This window comes from Oncorhynchus mykiss, chromosome 17 (genome assembly GCF_013265735.2).
Source record: "Oncorhynchus mykiss isolate Arlee chromosome 17, USDA_OmykA_1.1, whole genome shotgun sequence".
Classification (NCBI taxonomy): domain Eukaryota; kingdom Metazoa; phylum Chordata; class Actinopteri; order Salmoniformes; family Salmonidae; genus Oncorhynchus; species Oncorhynchus mykiss.
The window spans coordinates 70818077-70840785 of NC_048581.1; the positions used below are offsets into that span (position 1 = coordinate 70818077).

The following is a 22709-nucleotide window of genomic DNA, read 5'->3' on the forward strand; positions in this document are numbered from 1 at the left end:
GTATGCACACACATGTAAACAATGACTTCGTTTTTGTAATACGCTGCACTGAGTCTGGCTTAGTGGTAGCACTCTCGCCTTCGGAACCATATACATTCACCCAAAACCAGATCCCTCTGTCTCCATACCTCTGCTCCTATCCATTCACACATAAATACAAATGCGGAAGAGGTTCAGAAGTTCGTTCTCCTTTTAAAAAGAAAAGTTGCACTGTACCATGATACAGAGGAAGGTGAGTGTATATGGTATAGAACCAGGGTGATGTATTTAGTTAGGCTTAGTATCCTTATCTATGTATGCTTTGATAGCTGCATTAATGTGTGTCTTGTATGACATTTTTGGTTTTTGGATCCACAAGCATCCCTATAACCATAACAACAAGATGCAAAGTTTTTATATTTTAGAAAATGTGTCTGGAAATTAATATGCCAAGAAATGTTAACATTTCAACAACAACTCTAGACCAGGGGTGTTAAAGTAATTCCATAGAGGGCTGAGTGTCTGCTGTCCCCCACAATTTCAATTAAGACCTAGACAACCAGGTGAGGTGAGTTTCTTACTAATTAGTGACCTTAATTCATCGATCAAGTACAAGGAGGAGTGAAAACTGGCAGACACTCGGCTCTCCATGGAATGAGTATGACATGTGGTCTAGACTCTTAACATGCCCACAAGTTATCTTGAGTGGAGGGTTTTTGCTCTGTCATAACCTAGTATTTTGTGAACTGATTAGTTGTCATTTATATTGCTAGTCTCTGCCCCCTTGTTAGTTGACCCATTGTATGCCTATTGTAATGGCAGTAGAGGTATGGCGCTTGAATTTTGGTGGATGCACTGAAAATGCATTTGGTAATTTCTGGTTACTACTGGTAAGCAATATTGAAAACTGATAATGGTTGTGTAGGATTTTGCCACTTATTAACTATCTGTTACATATTGATTCTGCCCAACAGTATTTTATGTTGTGATGTAGTGCTGAGTTGCAAACATTAGAGAATATCTCACGCCATGTAATTCAGAATCCCATTTGAATGTAAGGGATAATTCCTTTAGGAAATGTTTCATTTCTACAAACTTGGAGACATTAAACTTTCATTTTTGTTAGGCTTTATTTAACTCTTATAGTACTGTAGATCGGAATGAAGTTTTTTAGAACGTAATAATCCCATCACTGTTTTCTAACGGAAGGACTATAGCTTTCTTTCTGCTTGTTTTGTGAATAAGTGTTCCAAGTTCCTAGATCGTCATTGCGCCACATGACACTGACGCAAAATGTTGTGAGAAATATGAATCGATTTACTGGAAAGCAGTCGCGCTTTAAGGAAGTTTAGTATAACATTAATGTATATTTCTTCCCCCATCCGTCGACGATAAAACAAAATCCCGGTCATAATTGTTGCACTTTTTTATATAAACGAACTGTTCAGCCCTATGCTACACACCTTCGTTTCTGAAGTTGAGAGCGAGTGATATTCTGGCTGTCATGAAGTGACACATTTATTTTCTCAATATTAGGGCATTTTAACACATTTTTGGGTCCCTATAATTTGGTTAGTTCTCTTTCACAAAGCCGCTTTTTCGATAAAAAAAACCCAACAACAACAAACGAATGCCTACAATGTGAAATGTATCAATTTGGCGTAGGCTACATTTAAGAAGTTTATGTGGTACTGCATGATTTTTGAATTGATAAGAAGTTACGTTTTAACACCCCTTGTAAGTGACCTGGATTTCCCACGTTTCTTGCGCTCAGGGAGGTGAAGTTATGTCCCTCCTTTAAAGTTGTCTCTGTGATTGCCCAGACGGTATGTGGCCTCGCACACACATGCTCCCGTCTAAAAAAAAAAAAGCGATTTAATTGGAGTGTGACTCTCTATAGCTTCTGAAAACGTCAAAGGGATTAGTGTTATCGAAACATGCGTTTGCCTGAGTCGATCAATGAAGGAATCCTGAGAACACCACCTCAACGCTGACTGCTGTTGTGTTACATTGTAGCGGAAAGAATGTCGGAAAGGGCCGATGATGACGTCAGGGGGGAGCAGCGCAGAGCGGCCAGGCAGCTAAAGCAGCAGCAGATCCAGCGGGGAGAAGGCTCCACAGCAATGGCGACTGTTGCGGAGCGCAGATCCCTGCCTAGTCCAGAAATGATGTTGGGACAGTCTTGGAGCAACTGGGTCGATGCTGCCATACCCAAAGGCAACGACGGTGAGTGCTCGTGCGTACTGGATGTGTGTGTAGTCGAGATATGATCGTTAGCTTTTTTCCGATTGCGTGCAGTTTTGGGAATATGAAGACACGCTACTGGTAGCAACAGCAGAAGCAAGCAAGTGCAACTATTTGTGTCTGTATTCGATTGCCTCATTTTAGGTGCTGAATCGGAGGAAAGTTTGAAGGAGTTCGGGAAAAATCGAGAAGCCATGCGATTGTGCAGAGATGGTGAGTGTTCTCTCTTTTGTCAGAGCCAATGAGTGTTTTGGTGGGTTGCACACACACTTCACATGCACCAGCTGAAATCTGGTTGTTCTGTTGAGCAAGTGCACCAGATTGACCTGTGACAACGTAAGTCTGATCAATCAATGATATAGCCCTGGAATCTATGGCCACTAGTTGACATCTTGAAGAGGGGACTTCTATCCTCTGTTCCTAAATAGGTGCACACCACAGCTAACAACCAGCCAGGGCTTATTCAGTGGGGTAGAAAGACAGAAATGTAATGTGATAAAGCTGACATGATTGTTTATTATACACAACAGATAATTATTTTGTCTGTTTTACACTATCATTTCTGTCTGGCTGTTCTGTATCATTGTGCCCACCTGAAAAGCCCTGATGTGCACCGTTAGGGGAGGGGCACACTCAGTGTGGTGACAGCAGTTTCACAGTTAAAATGGGAGCAACGAGTCTGTCATTAAGAATAACTGCTACTCTTGATGGAAATTGCTTGAAACCTCCAATGACTTTCCTATGTCAGTTGAATATTTATAGTGCTTCTAAACTACTACACACTCACATTTGTTGAGATCAGTTTTATAAGCACATTCAACGTGCTCTATATTTACAATATTAACCACAGAATGGCCTTACTGTTTTTTTGTTTGGATTTATAATTGAATTATTACATGGGTTGGTGTCAGTGATTTGATAAAGACTGTCATGAAATGTTTAATTACCATGCTATACAAATGGCGAAGACAAAGGTTGGAAGACAATTACATATTAGTGAGAATGCAAATTCAAATGGTTTTGATACGTTTGGTGCCAATGTGAGAGTTAAGTCGATCTGTATTTATTTTATTGAACCGTTATTTAACTAGACAAGTTAAGAACAAATTATTATTTACAATGACGGCCTACCAAGAGTAAAAAAGCCTCCTGTGGGGACGGGGCTGGGATTAAACATACAAATGAAATACAAATATCTACACACTACTGATAATGAATGCCACCGACAGCTGACTCTGCAGAAGTGAAATGTGGCAGTGTCTCACAGTAAGGTGTCGACACTGAAACAGCACCAGCTACATGTCTGAACTTCTGAAGGCCTCAATCTGGGCCCTGTTTGTCAGGCAGTTAAGGTTCCGGAACAATTTGAAATGAACCTAAACAGACATGTCACTTATTTTTGAAAATGGAAATATTTGTTAGGAACAGGAGAATGTGACATGAACAATACCCAGATGTTCAGTTTTTCTAGTTGTTTGTGTAATAATAATGTATTGGATTTATTTAGCACCTTTCTACCAACTGAGGTTCTCAAAGCATTTATCAAGTAATGGGGAAACTCACCCCATCCACCACCAATGTGTGGCACCCACCTGGGTGAACCATTTTGTGCCAGAATGCTAACGACACATCAGCTAGCATGATGAGGACTGATATATGCCATTTAGGAATGAAGGGGGTGATTAGGTAGCCATGATGGAAATGGGGGGCCAATTTGGGAATTTAGCCAGGACACCGGTGTTAAAACCCCTACTCGTGCCATGAGATTTTTAATGACCACAGAGAGCCAGGACAGCAGTTTAACATCTCATCCCTAACGGTACCCTATGCAGGGATATGTCCCCTTCACTGTCCCGGGGCATTTGAATTCTATCTCAAGACCAGAGTGCCCCCTGCTAGCCCTCCAACACTACATCCAGCTGAATCTGGTCTCCCATCCATGACCGACCCTGCTTAGCCTCAGAGGCACGCCAGCAGTGGGATGCAGGGTGGTATGCTGCTGGTGTGACCTGCAGGATCCAATGGGATTATATAAAGTGCATTCAGAAATGATTAAAACCCCTTGACTTTTTCCACATTTTGTTACGTTAAGGCCTTATTTTAAAATGTATTAAATTGTTTTTCTTCCTCCCTCATCAATGTACACACAATACCCCATAATGACAAAGAAAAAACAGGATTTATATATTTTTGAAAATGTATTAATAAACTGATATCACATTCAGACCCTTTACTTTATTGAAGCACCTTTGGCAGCAATTACAGCCTTGAGTCTCCTTGGATGTGACGCTACAAGCTTGGCACACCTGTATTTGAGGATCCTCTGCAGATCCTCAAGCTCTGTCAGGTTGGATGGGGAGTGTTGCTGCACAGCTATTTTCAGGTCTCTCCAGAGATGTTCGACCGGTTTCAAGTCCGGGCACTGGCTAGGCCACTCAAGGACATTCAGAGACTTGTTCCAAAGCCACTCCTGCGTTGTCTTGGCTGTGTGCTTAGGGTCGTTTTCCTGTTGAAGGTGAACCTTTTCCCTAGTCTGAGGTCCTGAGACTCCGGAGCAAGTTTTTCTTCAAGGATCTCTCTGCACTTTGCTCCGTTCATCTTTCCTTCGATCCTGACTAGTCTCCCAGTCCCTGCTGCTGAAAAACATCCCCACAGCATGATGCTGCCACCACCATGCTTCACCGTAGGGATGGTGCCTAGTTTACTCCAGAAGTGATGCTTGGCATTCAGGCCAAAGAGTTCATTCTTGGTTTCATCAGACCAGAGAATCTTGGGTCCTTTAGGTGTCTTTTGGCTAACTCCAAGTGGACTGTCTTGTGCCTTTTACTGAGGAGTGGCTTCTGGAAGCTTCTCCCATCTCCCAAGAGGAACTCTGGAGATCTGTCAGAGTGACCATCAGGTTCTTGGTCACCAGCCTAACCCAGGCCCTTCTCCCCCAATTGCTCAGTTTGGCTGGGCGGGCCAGCTCTAGGAAGATTCTTGGTGGTTCCAAACTGCTTCCGTTTGAGAATGATGGAAGCCACTGTGTTCTTGGGGACCTTCAATGCTGCAGACATTTTTTGGTACCCTTCCCCAGATATGGGCCTCAACCTTATGGCTTGATTTTTACTCTGACATGCACGTCAACTGTGTGACCTTTATAGACAGGTGTGTGCCTTTCCAAATCATGTCCAATCTAAATTAATTTACCACAGGTGGACTCCCAAGTTGTAGAAACATCTCAAGGATGATAAATGGAAACAGGATGCACCTGAGCTCAATGTTGAGTCTCCTAGCAAAGAGTCTGAATACTTACGTAAATAAGGCATTTCTGATTTATATTTTTAATAAATTTTAAAATGTTTCTAAAAACATGTTTTCGCTTTGTCATTATGGGGTATTGTGTGAAGACTTTTTTTTAATACATTTTAGAATAAGGCTGTAACAAAATATGGGGAAGGGGTCTGAATGCACTGTAAGTGCAACAAACTGCTGACTAGATGTAAGAAAATGGGAGAGCTGATCGTGTCCTTAAAACATCAATAGAATACAACTGTGTTGTCCTTTGGTTAGAACAGAAATGTATCTTCTGCCTTTCCCAGCACCCTTGAGGTACACACATACATGTCGCGAGGCACAGGGTCAGCTGCAATGCAGCGCCCATGGATGGAGAAAAATTGTGGGGATTTAAGTCCCTTGCCCAAGGGCTCCACGGCAGGAGATGGTACATGGGATCAAAGATCAGCAAGGTTCTTGCTGCCCTGTGTCTGTGTGCAGCCAGCCTCTGTGCTCTGAGCATCCAAATCTGCTACTACTCTACCTAGATCATTCATCACTGCCATTGAAGAGGAAGGTGAAATTAACTGCATTCTACTCTTTCTCTCCTTCTCTCTCATCTCCATACCACACAAGAAAATGGGGAATGAAATGGCACATGGAGTTTCACCAATTTTTTAATGTTGGATGCTTCAATAGTGCAGTGCCACTGCCAATGTCCTGAATGCAGAGTGGACTGGTGAGTCAGATGGTGCTCATTTAAGAGACCAGTTAGACCAGTCACTAACCCTGTGTTTAGTACAGGTCAGCTTGTTAATTCCCCCATACACAGCAGCACATTACTTTTCTAAGAGCACAGGTAGGCTTTTGTGTGGACTTGAATAGCCAGAGCCTCGGAAACGTTGGTGACATTTCAAGTGTCCTCAGCCGTGTGTTGGAGGGCCTTGTCTGCTAAGGCGTGTGGGCGGGCACTCTGGGTGATCTCTTAATTAGCCCCTTCATTAGCTCTTTGTTGTTCTCCTTGTGAGGGTAAATGTTGAGCTCTCCTTGTCTCCCAGTGTGCCACTCTGATTTCCATGATGGCGCTTTCACCAAAAAAGGAGCGAGTCTTGTATTTGTGTTAATTATGGATCCCCCTTGGCAGCAGCTACTCCTCCTGGGGTCCAAACACATTAAGGCACTTACATCACACATACAACAAAAGATAAAACAGTAGATCATATAATATTATTACACCACAACATATCTACAAGAAAAAAAGTGTATAATACCACCATACAACAATATTTGTGGTCAGAGAAAGGCCCTAATGATTGTCAGACTCCAGCCACCTAGAGAGCGAGAAAGGGAATAGAAGGACCATGCGGTGTTGGAGGGATTGCCAAAGACTCCAGCCACCCTAGTCATAAGACTGTTCTCTATGCTACCGCACTGCAAGCGGTACCGGAGCGCCAAGTCTAGGTCCAAAGGCCTTAACAGCTTCTACCCCCAAGCAAGAAGACTCCTGAACAGCTAATCAAACGGCTACCCAAACTATTTGCATAGTTTTACCTTTTAAATTATTTGTTTTATTTATTTACACCACTGCTACTCTCTCATCTATGCATAGTCACTTTAATAACTTTACTTACATGTACATATTACCTAAACTAACCTGTGCCCCCGCACATTGACTCTGTACCGGTACCCCCTTGTTAATAGTCTCGTTATTGTTATTTTACTGTTGCTCTTTAATTACTTATTACTTTTATTTTTCTTATCCATATATATTTTTTTAACTGCATTGTTGGTTAGGGGCTCGTTAGTAAGCATTTCACTAAGGTCTACTACACCTGTTGGATTCGGCACATGTGGCAAATAAAATTTGATTTGTGACTGGTGGTGTTGAGCACATGAATGAATCCACCAACCAACCAATTACCTCTGTTAAGCATTTAACTAACGCAACAACTGACCGAGGTTGAACATTTTAACTTTAACAGTGGATTGCAGTTTTCTGGTCACATAAGATAATAATATGCCATATGCATTCCTGTGAATGAAGGTGTTCTTTTTTTGCCTGGATGATTTAGTTTATTTGAATATTTGCAGGTACGGCCCAAGTGACAGTCTGTGCCTCATTTGCTCTCCATCCTCTCTGGTTTATTTGAAGTCACAGATCATTCACAGGCTCTGCCACTGGCTGTAGTTATCCTGCCTGCTTCACCCCTTAGGTGTGTAGCGTGTGGGTAGCCTGTCAGTGTGTTTCTGCAGCAGTTAACCTTTGGAGTGCTGACTCGGTCATCTTGTTCTTATCACTAGGTTGTTTCCTGTACTGTGAAATTGGGCTGGTACCCTCTTTGTACACTTGTATAGATTACACACACAATCAGTTTTTGTCTGGAATGATTCTCACACCTGTATTAACCATAATTATCCTAGAGTATTGAATGCTTAGTTGCCTAGCCTTTATCTCCCTCTGTCCATAACACTACATGGTTTCAAAATGTTTCATTCAGAAACTTCCTGTGTCTACCTCCCTACAGTTTACAATAGATACTGGTTGTCTTTATCCTGTTCATCTGTGTCCCCCCCCTCCATGGAACCACAGACATGCCCATATTTGGCCAGTGTCCAGCACAGGATGACTTCTACCTGGTGATGTGCAGCCACTGCAGTCAGGTGGTGAAGCCCCAGGCCTTCCAAGCACACTACGGTAAGTCTCACACACACAAACCGCTGATCCAGGGTCGGGTTTAATAGCTTTTTGTTTTATAGCTCTTCTGAAGGGTTTGGGCAGGGAGAGCATATTCTAGATTTGTGCATTGGGGAAACCTGCTCGGCACTAATCTCTGTCAGGATGACACAACTATAGAGTGCGTGTGCATGCATGTTCAGACACTATCCCATTCAAAAGGATTAAAGCACCCCTCCCATTCACCTCTCCACTCTCTATAACGTAACATGAGAAAGGAGCGCTCAGGCTTTTGATTTCCACCGTATAAGACTTGTTTACAATTCTCCTGTTAATATTTGATGTGCTCCTCCGAGTCCACGCCTCTGTGAGTGAAGTCAAATGTATTGTTTTAGCATGTTAAGCTGTCCCTGAGATGTCTGAAGAGGTCTTAAAAGTACTACAAAGAGTAAAGGAGTATATTTTTTCCCCCTCCGCTGTGTGAGTTCTTAAACTGGCTTTTTGGCCGGGAAGAATTGATGAATTATGGATTTTAGAATCAAGAGATCGCTTTGCTGTGTATCTCGTTAAATCCAGCTTGGTGAACCCTCTGTGGTCTCACACGCACACATACACCCATGTGCTGCAGTGCAATTATTAAGTGAACTGCTCTCTCCGCAGACACAGTGAGCACCTGTGAGGCAGAGGGTTAGATAATGTGGTGTAAACTCTCTCTCCCTCTCTGGCTAATTTGTCTCCATGATAGGTGCTTTAGGTTAAAGTTTGGAGACCTTTTAAAATAGATTTTAGTCTGTAAAATGTATAGTCCTACCTTCCCCTACAGTTATCATTGACACCTCTAGTAAAGAAGAGCAAGGTATTATCTGTTCATTGAGCTGTTTCATTGAAAGATTACTTTTTTTGTGAAATGGCCTAGTCTAAACTGACAGATAACACTATCTTGTGTAATTCTTGAAGAATTTCCATGTGTTTAATAACGCATACAGTGCCTTCAGAAAGTATTCATAACCCTTGCCTGAATTCAAAATGGATTAAATAGATGTATTTTCTCACCCATCTACACACAATACTCCGTGAAAACAACATGTTTTTCTAATTTATTGAAAATGATCTACAGAAATATCTTATTTACATAAGTTCACACCCCAGAGTCAATACTTTGTAGAAGCTCCTTTGGCAGAGATTACAGCTGTGAGTCTTTCTGGGTAAATCTCTAAGCTTTCCACTCCTGGATTGTGAAACATTTGCCCATTTTATTATTTTCAAAATTCTTCAAGCTCTGTCAAATTGGTTGTAGATCATTGCTAGACAACAATTTTCAGGTTTTATCGTAGATTTAAGTAAAAACTGTAACTCGGCCACTCAAACATTCACTGTCTTCTTGGTTATCAACTCCAGTGTAGATTTGGCCTTGTATTTTAGAATATTGTCCTTATGAAAGGTGAATTAATCTCCCAGTATCTTGTGGAAAGCAGACTGAACCAGGTTTTCCTCTATGATTCTGCCGGTGCTGAGCTCCATTCATTTTTTAAAATTTTAATTTTTTTTTTAAAACCTTTAAACTCCCCAGCCCTTGACGATTACAAGAATACCCATAACATGATGCAGCCAACACTATGCTTAAAAATATGAAGAGTGGTACTTCGTAAAGTGTTGTATTGGATTTGCCCCAAACACAATGCTTTGTATTCAGGACACAAAGTTGATTGCTTTGCCACATTTTTATGCAGTATTACTTTAGGGCCTTGTTGAAAACTATGCATGTTTTGGGATATTTTTATTCTGTACAGGCTTCCTTGTTTTCAATCTGTCAATTAGATTAGTATTGTGCAGTAACTACAATGTTGTTGATCCTTCCTCAGTTTTCTCCTATCACAGCCATATAACTCTGACTGTTTTAGTCACCACTGTTCTCATGGTGAAATCCCTGAGCAGTTTCCTTCCTCTCCGGCAACTGAGTTAGGAAAGATTCCTGTATCTTTGTAGTGACTGAGTGTATTGATACTCCAGCCAAAGAGTAATTAATATCTTAATCATGCTGTTTTTTTTGTGTGTTTTTTTACCCATCTTACCAATAGGTGCTTTTCTTTGCGAGGCATTGGAAAACCTCCTTGGTCTTTGTGGTTGAATCTTTGCTTGAAATTCACTTCTTGACTGAGGGACAGAGAATTGTATGTGTGGGGTAAAGAGATAAGGTAGCCATCTAAAAAATCACTAAAGCACTATTGCACACAGTGAGAGTCCATGCCACTTATTATGTGACCTGTTAAGCCAATTCCTACTCCTGAACTTATTTAGGCTCGCCATAAAGGGGTTGAATACTTATTAACTCAAGACATTTCAGCTTTTCGTTTTTAATTTTAATCAAAAAACCTAGTTCCACGTTGACATTGTTTTTTTGTGTGTAGGCCAGTGCCCAGCAAATCTCAATTTTAAGTTCAAACTATACCACAGCAAAATGTGGAAAAAGTCAAGGGGTGGGAATACTTTCTGAAGGCACTTTATGTTGGACATGTCAATGTCTTCACGCAGAGGAACGGTGTGAATGGCGTGCTTTTAGTAGCTTTAGTATGGATCTTTCAGTCTTTAGAGCAAATTAGTTTGTAAAATGTCATGCAAGCAATTTGCTTTTTAAACTTTAATTGGAATATTCACTTGATCTACCTGGTATAGAGGTCCTGCCATCCAGGACCTCTATACCAGGCGGTGTCAAAGGAAGGCCCTAAGATTTTGTCAGACTCCAGCCACCCTAGTCGTAGACTGTTCTCTCTGCTACTGCATGGCAAGCAGTACCTGAACGCCAAGTCTAGGTCCCAAGAGGCTTCTAAACAACTTCTACCCCCAAGCCATGAGACTCCTGAACATCTAATCAAATGGCTACTCAGACTATTTGCACCCCTTTACGCTGCTGTTACTCTGTTATTATCTGTGCATAGTCACTTTAATAACTCTACCTAAATGTACATATTACCTGAACTAACCGGTGCCCCCACACATTGACTCTGTACCGGTACCCCCTGTATATAGTCTCGTTATTGTTATTTTACTGCTGCTGTTTAATTATTTGGTACTTTTATTTATTTTCTTCTTTAACTGCATTGTTGGTTAGGGGCTCGTAAGTAAGCATTTCACTGTAAGGTCTACTACACCTGTTGTATTCGGCACATGTGGCAAATAAAATTAGATTTGATATCTCCAGTTTTATAGTGTAAACCAGGTGAGCCTCTGGCCTGTATTCTCTTCCTTTAGGTGTCTGAAAAAAAATGGCACTTCCTTCAATTTCTACTCTGGGCTGGTCACTTAAGTTCCACATTAGTGTTGCGCTGTATACTGATATGTCACGGTACCAAAATGTCATGATACTTATGATACCAACATTTTTGAATACTGTATAGTACCGTTTCATATTATACTATCACATTTTTTTGGCCATAGCAATCTAAAGAACCCACTGGCTAGCACATATTATAACATTTCTATAAATTCAGTTTGGCTTATAAATGTAATAATAAAAAATGTAAGAAACAGAAACTAGTCTCTTTTTTGCGCTGGTCCAATACTGTCCACTTCACTTTCATGCGCATATCATGTGTGGCAGCGCTAACCCCCTGATGTGTGGCAGCGCTAACCCGCTGATGTGTGGCAGCGCTAACCCGCCAGGCGCATCCCCTTCCAGCCATCACTCACCTGCACAAGGCAGTTGAAGTAGGCTTTGCAAGTTCGATGTCACCCAGCAGTGCTAAAGAGGAAAAACAGCTTCGCGACAGGCATGCTTGCAACTTTACAGCAAAGAAAACAACTTGTCTCTAGCTCAAACGGGGAAAAAAATTGTTGATAAAATTTCAAACACTATGCCACTTGCTGTTTTAAACTAACCCTGGGCCACTAATAATTGGTTTGATGACAAACAATGTTGTGAAGTCATGTTACCTAGCTAGTAACCTAGTAACTTGACAGTAATTCTCGGCTAATTTGATTGGCACAGTAGAAAGGAAAAGGGTCTGCTTGTCATGAGATGTGCTTCAAAGGTATCATTTATATAGGCCTAATGTAAGCCTAAACTATACTGAACAAAAATATAAACCCAACATGCAACAATTTAAAAGATTTTACTGAGTTCCAGTTCATATGGAAATCAGTCAATTGAAATAAATTCATTAGGCACTAACCTATGGATTTCCCATGACTGGGAATACAGATGCACATCTGGTCACAGATGCCTTAAAAAATGGACCTCAGGGTCTCGTCGTGGTGTTTCTGTGCATTCAAATTACCATCAATAAAATGTAATTGTGTTCATTGTCCGTAGTTTATGCCTGCCCATACCATAACCACATCGCCACCATGGGGCACTTTGTTGACAAATTTGACATCAGCAAACCTCTCACCCACACGACACCATACACGTGTTCTGCGGTTGTAAGACCAGTTGGACATACTTCTCTAAAATGATGTTGGAGATGGCTTATGGTAGAGAAATTAAATTCTCTGGCAAAAGCTCTCATGGACATTCCTGCAGTCAGCATGCCAATTGCACACTCCTTCAAAACACGAAGTCTGTGGCATTGTGCTGTGTGACAACACATTTTAGTGACCTTTTATTGTCCCCAGCACAAGGTCCACCTGTGTAATGATCAAGCTGTTAAATTAGCTTGCTATGCCACAGCTGTCAGGTGGACGGATTATCTTGGCAGAGGAGAAATGCTCACTAAAAGGGATGTAAACAAATGTGTGCACAAAATTTGAGAGGACTTTGCTTTCTTTGCATATGGAACATTTCTGGGATCTTTTATTTCAGTTCATGAAAATGGGACCAACACTTTACATGTTTATATTTTTGTTCAGTGTATATCTAAAAATGCTAACATCGGCATCGGCCCAATGTCTAGTTTAACACTGATTGGCAAAACTGATGTCAAAGCTGATGTGCATAGTTACATGACGTAATGGCGGCACTTTAAAATTTAGCGCTACACGTGCAAGACAGCATTCCTAACCTAGCCCACAATGTCTGCTGTGTGGATCGAGCAGTCAACAAGTCCAGCAGTCATTTGAAAGAGTAAGAACATTTCAGTGAGACAACTCCATAGCAAAGTCCATTAACGCCAAGATAATGGACTTTATTGCCCTTGACAATCAACAGTTCTCTGTCGTGGGTGATGTTGGCTTTCACTGACTGGTTGAGCACTGGTACACTGCCAAGTGCGCTATTTTTCAGATGTTGCCCTACCGGAGTTGCACAGTAATCAAGTCACTGCTAAAAAAAAATATTTAAACATTGCGTCACTGCTATTAGCTTCAAGACTGACAATTGGACCACCGATATCAACCCCATGAGCATGCTGAGTCTGACAGCACAGTGGATTGTCGAGGATTTCGTACTGAGGAAGGTTATATTGCATGCTTATGAATGTGCTGGTTGTCATACCGCTGCTGCCATTTCAATGGCATTTGTTTGAGAACATGTTTGAAACTTGGAAATATGAACATACTAGCTAGCTCCATTCGAACAACTCGACTCGAGAAATAAGCTCATCAACTTAGCCTGCAGCAGACGTGATACCTCTGTCATGGCATTGAAACACCTGCTCAACAAATTGATTCGGTGGTGTTCTCTCTTCACTGTGTTGCCACCGTGCTTGATACTATGTACAAGGACCGCTACTTCGATGCAGACAAACAAGGTTTACGTGAAATGTTACATACACAGCTGGACAAGATGGAAACGGACACCGTGACGAAGAGGCGCCACAGACTGAGCTGAAACTTCACTGTTGAGAATTGACTGAACAAATGAACCCATGAAACAGCACAGCAAGTAAGAAATAGGTTTTGATTTGTTTTACTGGTAATGGGGACACATGTAATTGCCCCCCCCAAAAAAAACTTTTTTTGTGTGTGTGTGTGTAACCATTATTTAACTAGGCAAGTCAGTTAAGAACAAATTCTTATTTATAATGACGCCAAACCCGGACGACACTGGGCCAATTGTGCCCCGCCCTATGGGACTCCCAATTACGGCCGGATGTGATACATCCTGGATTCGAACCTGGGACTGTAGTGACTCCTCTTGCACTGAGATGCAGTGCCTTAGAATGCTGTGTGTGTGTTAACTATTTAATTGTATCAGAATGCTTAAAAGGCCGCAAAATTTTAAACATAAGTTATCGGTATTGTTTGTTGTTTTTTTTGGCAAGGAAAATATAGGATATCCTTATCGGCCAAAAATGTCATCGGTGCATCACTACTTTCTGGTTTTCTTTACATTCTGTTTGGTGCCTAACGTTTTTACATTTGGGGGCAGCGTGCATGTGTTTGGTCTGTGTGTTAACTGCAGAGCTTTCATCCTGTTTTCCCTTTACTGCCACAATGACATGCAGATCATTATGCATGTATATTCCTTCCTCCCATTCCTCTAGCCAAATCACAGCTAGGCCTTTGCAAATATGAGCAAAGTTGCCATTTTATGCCACGTTCTATTATACAGTCGTGGCCAAAAGTATTGAATGGCACAAATATTAATTTCCACAGTCTGCTGCTTCAGTGTCTTTAGATATTTTTGTCAGATGTTACTATGAAATACTGAAGTATAATTACAAGCATTTCATAAGTGTCAAAGGCTTTTATTGACAATTATGTGAAGTTGATGCAAAGAGTCAATATTTTCAGTGTTGACCGTTCTTTTTCAAGACCTCTGCAATCCGCCCTGGCATGCTGTCAATTAACTTCTGGGCCACATCCTGACTGATGGCAGCCCATTCTTGCATAATCAATGCTTGGAGTTTGTCAGAATTTGTGGGTTTTTGTTTGTCCCACCCGCCTCTTGATGATTGACCAAGTTTTCAATGTGATTAAGGTCTGGGGAGTTTCTTGGCCATGGACCCAAAATATCGATGTCTTGTTCCCCAAGCCACTTAGTTATCACTTTTACCTTATGGCAAGGTGCTCCATCATGCTGGAAAAGGCATTGTCTATCACCAAACTGTTCCTGGATGGTTGGGAGAAGTTCTTGGAGGATGTTGGTACCATTCTTGATTCACGGCTGTGTTCTTGGGAAAAATTGTGAGTGAGTCCACCTCCTTGGCTGAGAAGCAACCCCACACATGAATGGTCTCGGTATGCTTTACTGTTGGCATGACACAGGACTGATGGTAGCGCTCACCTTGTCTTCTCAAGGCAAGCTTTTTTCCGGATGCCCCAAACAATCGGAAAGGGGATTCATCAGAGAAAATGACTTTACCCCAGTCCTCAGCAGTCCAATCCCTGTACCTTTTGCAGAATAGCCGCATGTCCCTGATGTTTTTCCTGGAGAGAAGTGGCTTCTTTGCTGCTCTTCTGGACACCAGGCCCTCAAAGTCTTTGCCTCACAGTGCTTGCAGATGCACTCACACCTGCCTGCTGCCATTCCTGAGCAAGCTCTGTACTGGTGGTGCCCCGATCCCGCAGCTGAATCAACTTTAGGAGACGGTCCTGGCGCTTGCTGGATTTTCTTGGGCATGCTGAAGCCTTCTTCACAACAATTGAACCGCTCTCCTTGAAGTTCTTGATGATCCGATAAATGGTTGATTTAGGTGCAATCTTACTGGCAGCAATATCCTTACCTGTGATGCCCTTTCTGTGCAAAGCAATGATGACTGCACGTGTTTCCTTGCAGGTAACCATGGTTGACAGAGGATTTAGTAGAGACAGTAGATTTATTTATCTGTTATTTTACCAAGTAAGTTGACTGAACACGTTCTCATTTGCAGCAAAGACCAGGGGAATAGTTACAGGGGAGAATGGGATTAATGAGCCAATGGTAAAGGATGAACAATGATTTCAAGCACCACCCTCCTTTTGAAGCTTCCAGTCTGTTATTTGAACTCAATCAACATGACAGAGTGATCTCCAGCCTTGTCCTCGTCAACACTCACACCTGTGTTAACGAGAGAATCACTGACATGTCAGCTGGTCCTTTTGTGGCAGGGCTGAAATGCAGTGGAAATGCCATTTGCATGGCAAAGAGGGACTTTGCAATTAATTGCAATTCATCTGATCACTCTTCATAACATTCTGGAGTATATGCAAATTGCCATCATACAAACTGAGGCAGCAGACTTTGTGAAAATGTATATTTGTCATTCTCAACTTTTGGCCACAACTGTACAGTGTGAAGTTAAATGCAATTTGTTGTATTGAGTAGAAGTGTGAATATCAGTGACAGGTTTTAGCACATGCGCATAACATTTAGAAAAAACTACAACAAGCGTCGGGGTCAACAGTTAATTAGGCCACCCCAAAAAATTTTACACTGTGGTATTGCAATAAAAATCTAATCAAATTTGATTTGTCACATGAACATGGTTAGCAGATGTTAATGCGAGTGTAGCGAACTGCTTGTGCTTCTAGTTCTGACATTGCAGTAATAACCAACGAGTAATCTAACCTAACAATTCCACAACTACTACCTTACTACAAGTGTAAAGGGATAAAGAATATGTACATAAAAAAAATGAATGCGTGATGGTACAGAACGGCATTGGCAAGATGCAGTAGATGGTATCGATTACAGTATATACGTATGAGATGAGTAATGTAGGGTATGTATACAGTGGCATTGTTTAAAGTGGTTAGTGATACATTTTTTACATCAATTTACATTATTAAAGTGGCTGGAGCTGAGTCTGTATGTTGGCAGCAGCCACTCAATGTTAGTGGTGGCTGTTTAACAGTCTGATGGCCTTGAGAAGCTGTTTTTCAGTCTCTCGGTCCCTGCTTTGATGCACCTGTACTGACCTCGCCTTCTGGATGATAGCAGGGTGAACAGGCAGTGGCTCGGGTGATTGTTGTCCTTGATGATCTTTATGGCCTTCCTGTGACATCGGGTGGTGTAGGTGTCCTGGAGGGCAGGTAGTTTGTCCCCGGTGATGCGTTGTACTGACCTCACTACCCTCTGCACAGCCTTACGGTTGTGGGCGGAGCAGTTGCCGTACCAGGCGGCGTTACAGCCCGACAGGACGCTCTCCATTGTGCATCTGTAGAAGTTTGTGAGTGCTTTTGGTGACAAGCCAAATTTCTTCAGCCTCCTGAGGTTGAGGCGCTGCTGCGCCTTCTTCACCACGCTGTCTGTGTGGGTGGACCAATTCAGTTTGTCCGTGATGTGTACGCCGAGGAACTTAACTTACTACCCTCTCCACTACTGTCCAGTCGATGTGGACAGGGGCGTGCTCCCTCTGCTATTTCCTGAAGTCCACAATCATCTCCTTTTTGTTTTGTTGACACCAATATCACCAATATTACTTGGTGTCATGATGCTTGGCCTGGTATAGTTAGTAAAATGATGGTATCGTGACAACACTAATGCACACATTACTTCACACAATAACACCATAGTGCCCTCAAAGCTCATCACTAAGCTAAGGACCCTGGGACTAAACACCTCCCTCTGCAACTGGACCCTGGACTTCCTGACGGGTCGCCCCCAGGTGGTAAGGGTAGATAACAACACATCAGCCACGCTGATCCACAACACAGGGGCCCTTCCTGTACTCCCAGTTCACTTATGACTGAATGACTCCACCATCATTAAGTTTGCCGATGACACAACAGTGGTAAGCCTGATCACCGACAACGATGTGATAGCCTATAAGGAGGAGGTCAGAGACCTGGCCATGTGGTACCAGGATAACAACCTCTCCCTCAACATGGTCAAGACAAAGGAAGATGATTGTGGACTACAGGGAGAGGAGGAATGAGCACGCCCCCATTCTCAACGACGGGGCTGTAGTGGAGCAGGTTGAGAGCACCAAGTTCCTTGGTGTCCACATCACCAACAAACTATCATGTCCAAACACACCAAGACAGTCGTGACGAGGGCCTGACAAAGCCTATTTCTCCTCAGGAGACTGCAAAGGTTTGGCATGGGTCCTCAAAGTTCTACAGCTACGCCATTGAGTGCATCACTGCCTGGTATGGCAACTGCTCGGCCTCCGACCGCAAGGCTCTACAGAGGGTAGTGCGTTCGGCCCAGTACATCCCTGGGGCTAAGTGTCCTGTCATCCAGCCACCCTAGTCATAGACTGTTCTCTGCTACCACATGGATGGCAAGCGGAACCGGAGAGCTTAGTCTAGGTACAAAAAGGCTTCTACCCCCAAGCCATGAGACTCCTGAACAACTAATCAAATGGTTACCCATCTGACTATTTGCGTTGCCTGTTTATTATCTATGCATAGTCACTTTAACTCTACCTACGTGTACATATTTCCTAAATTACCTCAACCAACCTGTGCCCCCTTCACATTGACTCTGTACCGGTAGCCCCTGTATAGCCTCGCTATTGTTATTTTACTGCTGCTCTTGAATTATTTATTTGCATTTTTAAAGTTTTTATTCTTTTTTTTAAAACGTATTTTTCTAAACTGCAATGTTGGTTAAGGGCTTGTAAGAATTCACTGTAAGGTTTACTACACCTGTTGTATTCAGTGCATGTGTCAAATAAAATGAGATATATGTTAGTGTGGACATTGGGATCCATACTATTTAAATTGACCAGTCAAGGCCATGGGTTTCAGTGGAATCACTACTCTCTCTTTACAATGCAGTGTTTATTCAACATTTCCTTTGAGAAAGAAACAAACAGCTAAGCCTGTAATATTTCATCTGATTATTGCTGTTAATACAGTGATCAGGATTGACCACAAGAGGGAGACAAGTGTCATTGGTGACACTCATTGGTCCTGTGGCAAGAGTCACAGCAATCATCGACTAATAGCAAATGTGAATAGAGGAGCAAATGCAGAAGTTTGTACTTTCCACATAAATTGAGGTTAACCTAGTGCTGGTGTGGTTGCACCTGACTACTACAGTGTAGTTCATTAACAGGACTTTCTACTTAAATGTTGTGCAATAATGTTGATTCAGATCGCTCACACGCTGGTACCACAGACTGCCTGTCAGTCTCATCTGCATAATCTCTGTGATTTGATAGGCTCGGCATTATGAAGTTCCATAATAGGCCTGTTCATTCATTGGTTTTCCAGTGTACCGTGTGTTAATGCAGGACTCAACTGTTTCTATCTGAAGCTGACTGAACTTGTCTGGTCAGTGAAACACTAGTGAATTTCTATTAAAATAATGAGCGCATCTCTGCAAGGTACCACAGAGGGACCCTCCCTTTCTGCCCTGGATGTGGTCTGTGTAGGGACCCTCCTTTTTCTGCCCTGGATGTGGTCTGTGTAGGGACCCTCCCTTTCTGCCCTGGATGTAGTCTGTGTAGTTTTACATGACTTTCACTCCATGAAGCCACAGTGTTGCTGCTGGTAGGAAGGCCATTAGCTGAGAGAGTCTGCTGAAGGTCAATGCACTGTGATTCTCCCATCTATACTGTCTCACCTCATTCTCCTGTATTGCTTGAAGCTCATCCATATGCTGTGTTTGAACAGTGGGGCCCCTAGGTATAGTACAGGGAGCAGCTAGCCTGGCGCTGTGGGCAGGAGTGACACTCTGGAGTTTAAACAGGCACTAGGCAGGCAGCTCCGCTCCTCTTATTCATCCATTTATTAATCCGGTCGCTGAACAAAGACCCTCTCCTCACAGCTATATGTGAGTACTCAGCAGTGACTGTGAGACTACAGATCTGGGATCAGCACAAGCAGAGCTATAGTATGCTCTGAGGAGGGCAGGCCTGCACTGTTGACAGGACCATGTAAATAATTTTGATTGGCCCTAGCTGCTTTATGTGTAGCCTACACTGAGTGCTGTAGGCCTATGCTGTGGCCCACTTTCCAAAATGTACCCCAGCAAGCCTGTCTCCTCCATCGTCAGGGATTCCCCGGCCCTCTAGAGAGACTACTGTTATTTGCCTGTGTGAGAATAGACCGCAATGCTGCTCCTCTCCTCGGTCTCTGTTTTCCTGTTCTATTGGTCTGCCAGGACCTCTCGCTGGCTGGCTGGCTCTCAGCATTTGGCAGGCGTTGTGGGAACGTCATGCTGGGGAAGCCTGTTCGCGCTTGTGTGGGTTATGCAGCGACGTCTGGCTTTGACTGAGTGGCAGCTATGGGTTGGGGGAGGTTGGCGAGAGGCTGTTGGGTGCTATCCTGTTAGCAGGAAGGCAGTGGGTCATGGGTAGCAGGATGGAAGAGGTGTGAAGCTCCAGCTTGGCTCAGGGAGGGAGAAGAACGGCCTGGAGCTGTTGCTCTGTTAGTTAGCTGGGGTGGTGTGGAGCTGGGAGTGGCAGCTGTGCATTCTGTCCTGCTCTACTGCTGCTCTCCCACTGAGACAGCCTCGGCATGCAGCCCAGACCTGCATGGGCTTAGCAGAAGGTTAGTTGGAGTTTCGTTTTAACTCGCCACGCCACCACGAGCCAGCCAGGCAGACTATTTCCCACTAATCCTGCTCTGATCTGCTCTATCTATCGCTCTCATCCTCTCGCTCCATTCTCTTGTTATCTGCCCTCTCATTCACTGATTTTCTGTTTCTGTCTATGTCTGTAGGCTTATGTCTCTTCTTTCTGACACACTTTTCTCCATGGATAGAAGATGAAACATGTTTGTTGTGCTGCTCTGCTGGTTGGGAGGAGGTAGTGCAGTCAGTGTCTTATCTGGCTGTAAAATGGTCAGATTAACCCTCAGGACTGGAACGGCCTTCAGTTGCTTCGGCATGAAGAGCGAAACCTCTCGCATTCTCTCGCATTCTCTCACATGCTTTCTTCTGCTCTTGCTGTATAACTTTCATTTTCTCTTTGTCTGTTTTACTTTCAATTGTCATGTAGTGTGCTTGTTCAGATTGTGTTAGTTTGTGGAGTGAGTGCTCAATAACATTAGAAATAACTGTTTAGGCTAAATACTGCAATGCAGATATTCCCTTTTGTCCTGTTCAGCAGCTCTTGTTTTTTCCTAGTTGTATTTTTTTCTTCTGGTATTAGTATTTTCTTGTATCAGTTATTTTAAGCCTAACCGTTCCATTCTGTTTCAGACAGGAAATCAAGCTCATGACCCGTATTTTTATTTCAGGTGAATTGGTCTGGATCAGCAAGGCTTTCTAGTCTTTTTGTTTTTAAAACTACCTGTTTTTGACTTTGTGTTTAGTACATTTTTACCCACTGTTTATTCACATATTGATTCCATGCACATTTATTGGAAAAATGTACCTGTCCAAAGGCCTGTTTCAAGAAGAAATGGAACACTAGTTACTACCTTCTGATTTATGTGCCTGTGTCGATGCAGGTTGGTCATGTCTCTGTGTGGACTGTAGTTCGTCCCTAACCTGCTTTTCCCCTGACCCCTAGAGAGAAGACACAGCTCGGCCAGCATGCCCCCCTCCACCTCGGCCCCCTCGTCAGCCTGCCCTCTGTCTTGGAGCAGGGGCAGTGGGACTGGGGCGGGGGCCGGGGGTGTCAGTGGAGGGGCCATGGGCCGCTCCTCCAGTGGGACCAGCGCCTTGTCCAACTCCAAAATCCTCAAACCAGCCAAAGAGAAGCTGCCAGGCTTTCAGCAGAGACCTCACTTCCCTCCCTTCAGGGAGCTCAATGACAAAATGTAAGCCATGCCTAGCCATGCCTAGCTGCTGAACCATTAGCTTTTATTATTTTTTAAGTTCATTTTTATTTAACTAGGCAGTCTGTGAGGAACAAGTTCTTATTTACAATGACAGCCTACCCCGGCCAAACCCGGATGACACTGGGCCAATTGTGTGCCGCCCTATGGGACTCTCAATCACGACCGGATGTGATACAGCCTGGATTCGAACCAGGGACTGTAGTGACGCCTCTTGCAGATGCAGTGCCTTAGACAGCTGCGCCACTCGGGAGCCCATGCTGAACCCAAGAAAAACGTGTTGTCATGTTGAACTTCATCCCCCCGCCTCTGATAGCCCTGCTTTATGTTTACTTCTCTCTCTTCAAGTCCTCCTCTCCCTGCTCCTAAGAAGTCTAGCTCTGACTGACATCTCCCCGTACTACCCTCTATCTGAATGAGCCCCTTAAAGAGTGTTAAAGAGATCCTTTATCAAACTCCATTTGCAACCACTCAACACATGTTGGCTTTCTACTTGGGGATTTAAACACATTTCAAACTCTACCTAAACCTGTTCTGTTGAAATGAAGTGATTTCTCTGAGATCTTTGCTTTGCTGCTATAGATAAATTAACTCCCTCCTCCTGCCATCCTTCACTTTCTCCTCCATCTGTCCATCTCTCTCTTCCAGCCTGACCCCTGCGGTCAAAGTGGAGAAGATGCGTCTGAAGGTGGATGTGTGGGCCAAGCTGGTGCAGGCTCCCTTGGCCGCCACGACATCGTCCTCCTCCAGCAGCACTGTGAGCTCCTCATCACCCCTGAAGCCAGGCCTTAACTGTCCCTCCATACCAAAGGCTCCCTTGCTGGCCCCTGGCCAGATCCCCAATGGCAAGGGCCACATCTCCCTCTCTGCCCTGGACAAGAAGCAGGACAACAGTGCCAGTAACAGACAACACCTCCACAAGAGACTGTCAGGTGAGAGGAGATGATAAGGGATTGTCTGTAATATGGTTTGCTGCAATAGATTTAGAACCTGTCATTTATCCAAGTACTGACATGTCATTGCC

The 22709-nt window shown here is 43.3% G+C and overlaps 1 protein-coding gene across 1 annotated transcript in view; it reads left to right on the top strand.

Moving 5' to 3' along the window:
• The window catches only part of LOC110494494 (ataxin-7), a 37420-nt gene that overhangs the window by 8106 nt on the left and 6605 nt on the right, over positions 1–22709 (top strand). The window contains exons 3-7 of the mRNA XM_036950559.1: positions 1996–2205; positions 2368–2436; positions 8069–8173; positions 21418–21667; positions 22334–22617. Of these exons, the coding sequence (XP_036806454.1) occupies positions 2004–2205; positions 2368–2436; positions 8069–8173; positions 21418–21667; positions 22334–22617 (910 nt within the window). The 5' untranslated portion in view covers positions 1996–2003. The remainder of the gene's footprint in view (positions 1–1995; positions 2206–2367; positions 2437–8068; positions 8174–21417; positions 21668–22333; positions 22618–22709) is intronic.